The sequence below is a fragment of the Neopelma chrysocephalum genome, unplaced genomic scaffold, assembly GCF_003984885.1.
Source record: "Neopelma chrysocephalum unplaced genomic scaffold, ASM398488v2 Primary Assembly neopelma1_143, whole genome shotgun sequence".
In the NCBI taxonomy this organism is placed as follows: Eukaryota; Metazoa; Chordata; class Aves; order Passeriformes; family Pipridae; genus Neopelma; species Neopelma chrysocephalum.
In genome coordinates this window covers 144,393-156,410 of record NW_020897805.1, presented here as the reverse complement: position 1 = coordinate 156,410, position 12,018 = coordinate 144,393, and the positions used below count along the sequence as shown (strand labels likewise).

General features: G+C 48.4%; 1 protein-coding gene across 5 annotated transcripts in view; it reads left to right on the top strand.

Annotated features, from left to right (window-relative positions):
• The window catches only part of SEC31B (SEC31 homolog B, COPII coat complex component), a 36,230-nt gene extending 27,892 nt beyond the window's left edge, over positions 1-8,338 (top strand). For all 5 annotated transcript variants that reach the window (XM_027700042.1, XM_027700037.1, XM_027700038.1 and 2 more), the window contains 5 exons: positions 2,491-2,546; positions 3,792-3,938; positions 4,351-4,467; positions 5,861-5,932; positions 6,476-8,338. In XM_027700042.1, the coding sequence (XP_027555843.1) occupies positions 2,491-2,546; positions 3,792-3,938; positions 4,351-4,467; positions 5,861-5,932; positions 6,476-6,655 (572 nt within the window). In that variant the 3' untranslated portion in view covers positions 6,656-8,338. The remainder of the gene's footprint in view (positions 1-2,490; positions 2,547-3,791; positions 3,939-4,350; positions 4,468-5,860; positions 5,933-6,475) is intronic.
• Positions 8,339-12,018: the final 3,680 nt, after the last annotated feature.

The window sequence follows — 12,018 nt, the reverse complement described above, 5'->3', positions numbered from 1 at the left end:
GCAGGATGGGGAAGCAACCAGTTTTCCTTTCTTGGTTCTCTAGGCAAGGAACAGGCCAGTGGTTGTAACTCATCTCTCATTTTCTCCCTATTATGCTCTCAGCCTTGTGCATGGCTTTACTTGCACTTGTGCTTTCCCCACGTGGTTTGGAGGAGGTGAGTGCCAGCAGGAGCAGGGGTGGAATAGAGCTTCTCAAGCAGAATTTGGGGGCTCTGTTCCAAGGGGAACTGGAAAGCTTTCGGCTTTAGTTAAAGGAGGTTTGGCTTTGAATCTTAATTCATCTGTTGGGGAGAATTTGGACTGTACTGGTTTTCTGACTGATACTTTGTCCTTATTTCTCTCCTTGGTATTCATTGATGTTGAGGGTAGTCATCATCTAGTCTACGTTGTCAGTGGGGTAAAGGCTCAACATCTTAGTGGCCTGTCACTGCACAGTGACTGCTGCTCATTGCAGAGACCATCTGCCAGGCACAAAACTCTCAGCTTCACTTACGAAATCCAAGTACTTGATAGGCACTAACACCACCAAGCAAATCTGTCTGCGTGGAGTGAAACTCTGGAAAGGGAGTTGTCTGTTCAGCAGAGAAACAAAATACCCTAATTTTTCCTTGTTAAAGGAAAGATGATTCCATGGCAAAGATTTCAAGCACTTCCTCAAGCTGAAGATACCCTTTGGGAATTCACTGCTGCGAAATTCCCTTCTCCTTGGCAGTACTTGCTCCCAGTTTTAATGGCAATGTATGGCATGCCCAGTTTAGCAGTGCAGATTGGCTTCCTTGACAGTGCTTTCTTGCTTGCTGTTATTGTTCTGGTTTTGACTGGTACTTTTCTTAATCTGAAAAGGGACTGTAAAATCACTCAATCTGACTGGTCAAAATTTCTCACTTTGGAAATTCCTGTCTGTGATCTCTGTGAATATTATCACTAGTGCAGTGAAGAGAGATCTCCACTTACAGAAATCCCATGCTCCTGGGGAGTGTCAGGGACAGGGTGAAGGACAGCAACATGTTGGCTCATCTCCTTTCTGGCCAGGATAATCCCCGACTCCAGCCTGTGATGGTCTTGTTTTTTCTAGGACAGACATTGCTGGAAATTGCTGCCATGGGGCATGTCTTTCAGGGATGGTGAGAAATCCTATTTCACAAGTAGCATAGGCAAGATAGCATTTCACTGTAGCAAAATGTCCTGTTGTCTCATGGCTGATGATTAAGTGCCTGGCTTACAAACTATAATTTGAATAGCTGTTTCCTGTGAGGATACAGAGTGCCACTGGGTTGGAATAGTGCCAAGGACTGCTAGGCCACAGGCTCAGTGGGGGCCAGCAGAGTTCTAGGGCACAGAATCCCCAAAATAAAAAGAAGTGCCAACTTAATTAAACTACTGATCCAAACTCATCAGAGACCAAGTCTTGAAATCATGGGAAAAGGGAGGGCAAAAAGAGGCTGCCAGAATTTTAATAATAAAGGTAATTAAAGTAATGAAGCACCTTTTGCATCTTTCCCCTGTGATTTTTAAAGCTCAGTTCAGGATCAGTGGCTCATTAAGTGTGGCACTGAGCTCCAGCAATTCTGATATTGTCCCTTAGAATTATTCTATTTTCTCACAAATTATTCCTATCTCATGGGCTTGAGGTTAATAATACTGGGGTTTTGTCTAAAGATGCAGATACCTTTACAGGACAGCAGCAGACAAGGTAGTTGCAATTTGACCTTTGCAGAATGAAGTGTGGAAGTCTTTTCATGTCATGTTGTCTGATGGATTTTTAATTACCTGAAGTAAAGTTAGAGGCAAGGTACCACAGAAGAATCTGCTGAGACACCCCTCTGCTCCCAAGGCATTTACTGGTTAAGTCTATTCCCTTCTAGTTGGAGAATCAGCAAATTTTGCTAAGCTTTGGTTCTGATCAAGATTTTGGAAGGGCAAAATTTCAACCCACCGCAAATCTTTCCCCCTTTATCAGAGCGGCCTGCCTTGCTGTGGGCTGCCACTGTGAGGCATTCCTGTGAGTGCTGGTGAGAAGCCCTGTCACCTGTAGCATGGCTCTCGCTGTGGTACCACACTGCCTGATTCTCTGGGGAACCCCCTGAACACACATGCAGGTCCTGACCAAGGTTCAGGCCTGACTCTGAGGCTGACTTCTGCAGCTTGTGCAGAATCTGGAAGGCTTCAGGTAGTTGCAAAAAAGTTTCCTGTGTGCGACTGGGTGCGTGCCAGTTCAGTCTGATCAGACATCACCTCATGAAGGCTGTGCATGTTCTCAGATGCTAAGAATGCATTTAAGAAAGAGAAAGGGAAGCAAGAACAGTTCATGGGCCTGTGAGCTGGGTCTGAAATTCCTTGATTGAAACAGTCTAAAGGTGTAATAATGGAGGAATTGGAATCAAGGACCCTTTTCCTGAAGTAAGTTCTAAACCATGCAAGCAACCATGAATTGTGCTGTGGCCACCTTCTTAAAGTCTGACCTTTGTGTCTTGTTCTCTGTTCTGGCAGCTCAGGAATCTTGGAGTGATCCCTCTACTGGAAGAGGAGGCCTTCAAAAGAAAAAGGTAAGCTTTCAGCTACAATGTGTGTTGGTTCTCTTTTAGCCAGGGAGCTCCATGTAACAGATACATTCCCATAAATGCTCCCTGACAAACTCAGCAGGTCTCTCTATGTGTTGGTCTGCCTACTTCTGCACTTCATGCGTAGCTAGGACTGGAGTCTTAAGTCATCTTGACTCTTTGCCATCCGAAGTCACATGCTGTTCTCCAGGGTGGCTGTTTTGTAACATGGTTATCAGCTCTGATGTTGCATCCTCTGCCAGTACTTCCCGTGCTGTCTACAGTTGTTTGTTGTTAGAAATACAGATTTAATCTTATGCCCTTGCCTACTCAACTGTTTTGATAGTGGCTGAGGTCACGCTCCCTTCGCACCTGACAGCTGGGGGCAGCATTTCCCCTTAGCACAGTGAGACCCACAGTGATTTTCCTCAGATACTGTTACCAACTGATAAGGCACTTCTGCTGAATGAAGCTGAGACAGCTGTAGCTGAGAGCTGCCTGCTGTGTTGGTCCTGCAGCTCTCTGCCTTGTCGTGATTGCCCTGGAGGACCTGTGAGATGAGCTCTTTTGCAACAAATGCTCTCAGTACCCCATTTCTATCACTGCTGCCTGTTGGCAGGTGTGGCGAGAAGCTTCTTTGGCACCATTCCCAGCCCCCACTCCTCTTCTTTAGCTTGGAACAGACTTCTCGCCCTTTTTTCTGGCAGCATAGCTGGGAACCTGCTTCAGGCTGTGCTCACTACAACAGGATTAGCCTCTTGTTAAAGCCATCTCCTTTTGATCTAGCGCTGTTGGAGTGAATCTGTCATGACTCTCAGGCTTAGCAGGGGCAGGATGAAGTGTTTGCAAGAGGAATCTCCCCCCATGTCGTGGGATTTTCCCCAACACTTGCTCAGTTGGACACTTTACTGCTGCTAATCTCTACATTCAGGACTCGTGCCGTTGCAGAGCCAAGGCAGCTTTCTGAGGACCGGTGCTTTCAGGGGTAACGGATCTGTTTGATTGAACAATTCCAGAGGAGTTTTCTTGTTGTCGCTTTGACTGTTCATCTCAGATGCAAGAGGAAGGGCCCCATTCTCTAAGTCAGGGGGATGAAAGAACAGGGATGTGTTACACATCATCTTGAGAACTGGACACTGTTCAAGTTAGAAAGGAAGTTGAATTTGACTGTGGAGAGTGTATCCAACCTTTCTTCATTGGACTTGGTTTTCTTGATTTTTTTTTTTTCCTTTCCTTTCTTCTTGCTGACAGTTGCCTGAGAAATTTACTCCTCCAGCCCCCATCACAGCTCCAGTAATGGGCCTGCCTGCTGAGCCCCAGGCGATCCATCCTCAGCTATCCAGGTTGCAAGAATCTGGCCAGTCACCCCCAGGAGCACCCAGGGAAGGCAGCCTGCAGGTACCCAGGGGAAGTGGGGCATTCCCCAGCCGCCAGCGCCTTGTCAAGTAGAAAAACAACTCAGCTTTTGAGGTTCTTATTACTTGGCAGCTACAGAGGGCTTATGTTACTCCCTAGCCCTTACAAGACATCTCTGCCTGAGTGTTAGAGGAGTTGCCAGATTGGAAAAGTGACACCTGGGTATGGCTGTGAGAGAGGGAGGGAGGCCAGGCGGGCTTTCAGCCTGCTTGAAGTTGGAAATCCACAGAGACTTGAAGCTATATTACAGTCTGAAGACAATAATCTAACTCTGTGCTTCCATATATTCTCTGGGTTTGTGAAGGGTGAAATTCCTTCTGTTGTGTAATTCCAGGAGGGGAATCTACCTGCTCTAGCCTTTCACATTTCTGTTGTGTTCATTTCTCTCTGTCAGTATCACCAGCTACCTGTGGAGAGTGTTGAGAAGAAGGAGCTGCCCCCTGAGCACCAGGCATTGAAGGCCACATTTGAAGGATTGGTGCAACGCTGCTCTGCTGTCGCCACTGATCCAGTGAGTCCTCCCTTCCCTGATCTTTTGACTTTTTTTCCCTCATAGATGTTTGACTGGTGCTTCCTTCTTTTGTTTGGGTAAAGAGATGAAGAGTCTTGTCCCTATAGCCAAGTTAATCTCCATCTGCCTCCTTCCTTTAGGGTGTAGGCTTGTTCATCTTTGGGAACTGAGAGGAATTCTCCAGCATTTATCTACTGTTTCTCATTGCCTTTCTCAAGCAATGGTTCTGTCCTCCTGGGTTTTTCTTTTAAGGAAAGTAGAAGAATTTACTCAGCTAATTCAGCTTACTGTCTCACTGACTTGATCTGCAGATAGTTCAAATAGTTCCTGCAGAGCTGGTATTACCAACTATTCTCAGAGCTTAGAGGGAAAAGATGAGATATCCTGGCTGGAAGAGAAAGCCAAACAATCTTTTGTGCCCGAGTCACTGTAATTTCTGCACCCTGGTTCCTGGAAGGCTGTTGGCATACATGTCACATTGCGTGAATGTTTCAGGCCAGACTGTCGTGATTGCACATTGTGCTATATTGCTAAGTCTTCCCAGAGCTTGGAGACACCATAAAGCCTTTCAGAATACTTCTGCTTGATAGGTATTGGGATAAGCACTGAGCCCAAACCGCTGTCCCAGAGTCAGGCAACTTGAGCAGCATCTTCATCGTGTTTGCTCTGTGCTTTCTGAGAGTGCGGCATAGCAATTTCTGGGAGATAACCTAAAGGTTCCCTCTATGGACAGAAAGGCCTGTTGGTTTGGGCTTAAGCACTTGACTTAAGTGTCAGTTGAATGACTGGATTGGTACAGCAGTGCAATGCACCTGAACTCCTGTGGCTGCCAGGCCTGTCCCAGCAGTGCCCACAGTCCAGTTATCCATGGAATAATTTATCTAGATTATTCAAGCTGGGGTTTATGAGGTCAGTCACACCACAGCTTCAGGACTCGGGCCCTTTCCTTGGTGATTGCCTAGAGTGGGAAGGATATTCCCTTTTTATCTCAAGAAGACCAGGAAGAAGCTGTTTCTTAGGTCAGTCAGGGTGAGGCTGTCTAGTTGTCCCATGGGCCAAGTAGTGGATATTTCTCACACTTTGGAAGTACTCACTCTCTCCTGTGGTCTGCAAGCACTGGCAGAAGGGAGGAACGCCTAGGCTGGGAGATGGGAAAAAGGGCAGTCCCGCTTCCTGTCCTGGGCAGAAAATGTGTGCATTTACGTGCATGTACGCATGCACAGAGGGCATGGCTGGCTTGTATCACAGTCCCTGGCTGCCAGAGGCTGAGATGCAGCTGAATTGTAAGGTTGCTGTGGAAAGAACAGGGGGAAAGGACTGAGTGAGAACACCTTGGTTCTGGAGAGGTGGCTTTGAAGCTCTGGCAGAGCTAGCAATACCTGTTTCTCTTCAGAAAACCCGAAGGAAGCTGGAGGATGCGCTGCAGCGGCTGGAGTGTTTGTATGACAAACTCCGCGAGCAGGCGGTAAGTAGATGCCACCAGTCCTTGTGGTCCAGCTGGGTTCCTGATCCCACCTTTGCTCTGGGTTGTGGGTCTTGGTGTCTGTACCAGTGTAACCAGCATGCATTCTCTTGGGAAAACTAGGGGAGTGCCAAACCTTGTAAAGACCATGGATCCACCCAGCCTTATACGTCTTCTTCCTTAACTTTGGCCCAGACATAGTATAAGGAAAAGCTGGGGAGGTATTTGCAGGGTGCTTTTACCACCCAAGAAGGGTACTGGCACATAGAGTCCAGATGGGAAGGAGCAATTGGGGGTAGTTAAATGTGAACACAGTGTAACCTCTGGCTTAGAAAACTCTGAAGCTGCTGATGCCAATTGCTCATGCCAGCTGGCAGTTATTGTAGTCTGGGGAACCAAGGGAAGAAGCAGACTATCCTTCCTGCCAGTGCTTGACTGTGTAGATGCTGTTTGGTGAAGTGGAGAACAGTAGGGAAGGGTATGGAGGGAGAGAGTCCTGTGTTACATTGCTGAACATGTGAACTCATTTCTTCTCCCTCTCCACAGCTTTCTCCAGCCATCCTTATGGGTCTCCATGAAATTGCCCGATGCATTGAGGCTAAGAACTACCCACAAGGTCTCCTGGTTCACACCCAAGTAGTGAGCAGCAGCAGTTTCAGTGAGGTGTCTGGTTTTATGCCCATCCTGAAAGTCCTCATGACCATTGCAGGCAAGCTGAATGTGTAAAGAGTGGAGCAGCGGGAACAGTACACACCAGTGGAGCTGGTGGACTGCCTCACCTGTTGATGTGGTGCAGGTTGTGGACTCTACTTCTGACTCTGGAGAAATAGGTCGATGCCAGTGCCTGGAACGGTTCTAGGCCAGCACGCCTGGCCCCATCCACTCTCCAGACTGGTGCCTGCAACTCCTGGAGACTGTTCTTTCTCTCTCTTCTTTCTTACTAGTCTGAGGCTGCTTTCAAGCCCAGGGATCTCAGTTTCAGGCTGTCCAGGTTGCACATAGATCCTTCTTCTTCCCTATCCATGGCACAAAGTGGAACCTCCTTCCCTCCCAGGCCGACATTGCTTTTTTTTTTCAGGAGACAAACAGGGCTGGCACCTGCAGCACCACCACAAAAGAGCCTCGGGCTCTATTCCCTGCTGTAGTGTTAGCCTGCCTGAGTGGTAGCTGGGCTCTCTTGGGACCTAAGCTGGGGTGTCCCCGCTCTGTTGGGCTGCAGCAAAGATCTCTCCTCATTCCTTCTTTCTCTTCATTCTCATCCTTGACTCACCCTTTCACTCCACAGCACCCATATCCTGCTGCAACTAGGGCTAACTACTAGTTTGCTCTGGCCAGCTTTGGTTCTCTCTTTTCTTTGCCCAGCCCTCTCTTTTTAAGTCAAGCCTCCTGTTTACCCACTGTCCACCCTCCTTTATATTTTTCCCCCATAAGCTGCAGGCTCAAGCCCATTATGTTTCAGGTCCAGGGATGATTCCCCCTTTCAGTTCCTGGGACTCTCCCATTCAGGAGTGTGTGCAGGTTGGACTGCTCTGTGCACTTCTCCCCAGAACCAGTCACATCCTGTTTTGGAGCTAAAAGCTGCCCTCTCTGGCTCCTGGCCTTTTTCACTTTTTTTATGTTAGCACAGCTGGACTTTTACCCACTGGTGTTATCTAAAGGCTTCCTACTTGAGGCTTTTCAGATGGCCTAGGGACTTTAAGAGCAGCAGGGATTGTTTAAGTCTCATAAAGATTTCCCTTGAGCTACGCTGACCAGCCCAGACTTAAGCAGGGAGAGACAGCTCATTGCTCCAGGTGTGGTGCATTCATTCTGTCTACAGTAATAGATACAAGCAAAGGTGGTTCTCAAAGACCCCTTGGCACTGTGGTAGTAAGAATATGCTGCAGGAGGTGATGCTGGCAGGACTCGAAGATACGGATTGTGCTGAGACTTTTCATCGCTGTGGCATTTCCTCTGGGGTAAAATAGATGAATGAAGCATATCTGTCCTGGGGAAGAAGTCTGGGAAGGCAGATGGGATTTCAGGGCACATCTCTGTGTGTGTATATTTCCCTCTCTTCCTCCTTCCTTGCCTTCCTCTCAGCCTCCTTCTTACTAACCAGGCAGCATAATCGTTGAGCCCTAGCTGGGAGCAAGGCTCCTTCCCAACATTGGGATGCAGCCAGCCCCTGCTTCCTCTTCTTGCTGCTTGAGTGATAATGCTATCATGGGCCTGTGGTTCAGTACACGAATCAGCCTACTCTACCATGAGACTTAGTAGGGAGGAGAATCAGGGAAAGGAGGAAGAGGACGTCTCATTCTCTCCTTCCCAGGTCAAAGTGCCTCCTTGTTGCTGCTGTGTTGTTTCTATTGCTGCGGTTTGATGCACTGAGAGATTACAGAACAGTGAAATAAAAGCTGTGTTTTGTGATGTTTTTTTTCTTAGACTTGTCACCTCTGGCTGCAGGGGACTTCCTCAGTCTGCATGCACTCAGCATGAGTTCTCAGCTTTGGTGAAGGGGCAGTTGAGAACTGTGTGGGGGCAAACCAGGTTCTGGGCTCTGCTGATGTGGGCAGCATCCATCCTGTTGTGGTGAGCCCTCAGGTCTTACCTACTCCCTAAGAATGCAAGGTCAGAGAATTGATCTTCTCCAGATCACCTGCCTCAATCGTGACTGTTCATCTGCATCAAACACAAGAAGGCCCCCAGACTGGCTGATGTTCTCTTGGGGAATCACAGCAGTGTTGGGGATTTCACACTTGACATCAAGAGTTGGAAGTATGTCAGTAAATAAACAGAGAGTCCTTGATGAGATTCTCTCCTGTTGGAAATAAATATTACACCACTGAAGCCATGCAGCTTAAACAAGGATGAGTATTGGACCTGTGAGGAAATTTATACCATTGAATTGTCAGTTCTTACCATTAGTTAATAACTTACAAATCTATTAGCTGATTTCATTTAAGCTTTTAAGGAGGTGAAAAGGCTGAAGTGAAACATTGGAACTGAGATAAAGTCAGGGGGAATCAAACTAGCTTCGGATAAAAGAAAGTAATTCTGATGTGATCTCAATTTTATTTTTTTTTTATTTTTGCTGTCAGCTAGCTGGTATATTTACAGGCCTGCCAGACAGCACACATGAAACTCTGAAATATGCAGGACTGTATTGCCTGGCCTCAGGTTGGAGGACTTAGGAGGAAGCAAAGGCTCAGAAAGACTGTTTGGATGGTGAAGATTTGTTGCTGGGAAGGGACCGGGATTTATGAGAGTCAGGGACACAGCATTCAAGGAAAAACAGCCTTTTGTAATTCTGCTGCTGGCAGAGGCAAACACGAGGTGTGAAGGAGTCTTGAAGAGCTTTTGCAGCCTGACCTAAGAACTGTCCCCCATCAGGGAGATGCAAGCTGATTTTTCAAAGGCTACGCTTGTGCAGCATCAGAAGGGGTCATAACACAGGTAGCCCAAGTGGCATACATTTGCTTAATGAGTATATAAGGAAAATCCCAGCCTTCTGAGATCATTTAACAAGCCTGGCATTTTTTAGATTCTACCTTTCTTGATCCAGTTATATATCCTTTCTTGATCCCTGCGCAGTCCAGCCCTTCGCTCTTTTTAACTCAGGCCATTTCTACCACTGAGAAATAAGCATGGATTTTTCCATGTATTTCTCAGATGCATTTGATTTTAGTTCCCTCCAGCACGCACAGCTCCTGCTACCCAGGACTTGTGCAGAGACTGGCTGTTTATCCTGCCTTTGCTGCAAGTCCTTCCCACCTGCCCCTTTGTCCCACTGTTGCTCACTTTTGCTCAGGTTTACCGCTACAAGCACCATCCCTGAAGCTCTTGGGTAGGGAAAACAGGCAAGGGAAGTGAGGTGACCCACTTGAAAGTATTGGAGAGGCTTGTGGCAGAAGCCCTGCTTCTGTGGCCCTAGTGTGGTATGTTACCCTTCAAACCCCGCTGGAAAGTGCTCCTCCATTTATAGCACTATCTCTGCTGGCTGGTAACAGCTTTGGATCTGTGGGCAGCGGCCCCTCTGGTTTGCCCCCTCCCATGTGGGCACATGGTACCGCAGCACCCCTGCACTAGAGAAACCATTTTCAGCTGGGTGAGAAGGCTTTTGGGTTGGCAAAGAATGTGGGGGGGAGGTGGTGGGGGGCAGTAGGAAAGAATCCCTGGGCACGGAGAACAGAGCTCTAATCCTGTCGCAGATAACATCATGTCTGCAGGCTAGGCTTGTGTGTGTTTGGGGGAGCTGGAGGGGCAGAGATTGTTAGGCAGTATTTTAGGCAGTATTTGTTTGTAAAGCCACTTGCTCTGAAGATAATGCTTGCACTAACTTCTATTGAGGGAGCAGTGTGAGTCCCCACAAAGTCCTTTCCCAAAGTGTCTTTGAAGCCAAGAACCCATTGAAAGGAAGAAAGGCCAAGAGAGGGGATTAGTTTGTTCAGCAGCTGTGAATTTCAGTGGGAGGCTGATGAACTCCAAAGTCTTTGTTGAGATGTTTTTTGTAAGGAGCCCTGCTGGAGGGAGAGACCCACACGGGGGCCGCGGCCTTAGACAAGAAGGAATCTGAAGCGGCGGGGAGCTGTAAACGGGCCACAAGGACTTTTCCCAAACACTTTTCGGAAAAGGTGTTGTAAAGAGATCGGAGGGGGATTAGCATGTGAAATGACACTTTCCATTGACTCCACAGAGGGGAGGGGAAAAGGGCTGGCTGGCTGATTTATTAGCATTTTGTTCCCTGCTCTATTCTGCTCCCCCAGCAGCCCCCCTCCCCTCTCTCCCCTCCTCCCGAGCCCTCTAAAGAGGTTTGGATTGGAAAAGGGAGCGGGGGGCTGCCTGTTTGTGTGTCATCTGGGCGAAGGTGACCACCTGGGAAGCTGAATGTAAATATTTCTCCTCTGAGGAATGCGCCTTCATTAAACCGAAATGAATACATGGAAGCATCCAATCCTGCCCACAATGGCAGCAGGGCCTTTACCACTGAGGGCTCCCTGCGCCGGGAGGGGGGACCCGCTGCTGAGGTCAGCACATTTTGCAGCTGCGGTGTCGCCGTTTTCCCCCAGCGGAAGCAGCGTGTGGCGATGGGGCTCGCACTGGCGGTGCCCCGCACGTCCCCCTCGCCAGCAGCCCTCACTGCGCCCAGCGGGCACATCCCGGGCTGTGCCACGGCCCTCGCGGGGCAACTCTGTGGGGCAGCAATGTCAGCAGGGGAGAGACAGGGTAGGAGCGGGAAGAAAAGGGAAACGGCTTCCACATCTTCTTTTCCTACGTTTCCAGCTGGCCGTGGAACGGAGGGGAGGTAGGAACAGAAAGAAAAGAGGGTAGAAGTTGTCCTCTGCCTTGCCTTTGTCCTCTCTACCTCGCCATAGTCCTCAAGCCAGCCAGTGTTGGAGCTTTCCCTGCTGGGCGAGAGGCTTTTGCCACCTCTTTGCTCCTCTGCCCAAGGATGCAATTCCACCACGGGGAGATGGAGGAACTGCTGACGGAGATGCAAGAGAGACCTAGGGCAGGGTCGCTGTATTAATAAAAACCTCTGCAGAAGCAGCTGGTGGTTTGTGTGTGAAGTGGAAGTGTTTCAGTTTTCCCTGAGAGTGGGCTAAGATTTTTTCCTCCAGTTTTTGAAGGACCAAATTCTTGCTTGACATGAATGCTCTTGTTCTGGTGAGACTCCAGCTTAGCCTAGGTCCAAATTCCCACTCCCGATGAAGTCTTTGATAACGAAGGAAGGGGCTATTTGATAACAAAGAGACACATGCAGACTGAGTGTTTCTAATATCTGAGCTATGAAGTGGGCAACTGGGCTCCTGCCTGCCCCCTCCCATCCCATTTCCTCCTGGCAGCTGCATTACAGTTGGATGCACCCTCAAAAAAGATCGAGAAGAGAACATACCCTTTCCCCTCCTGGTAGGACCCAAGGTTGTGCTGCACGAAGTGGACTGGTCAGGTATTCCTGGGCTCAACAGATGGGTAAACAGATGGGTTTTAGTCTCGAGGACTGAAACTACAAAGACCCACAGATGCAATGGGATGAAAGAACACCCAACTACTTAGACACAAGCATTTTGCAAGCACTTGGCTACTGATTTATTGCATTGGCTATTGGT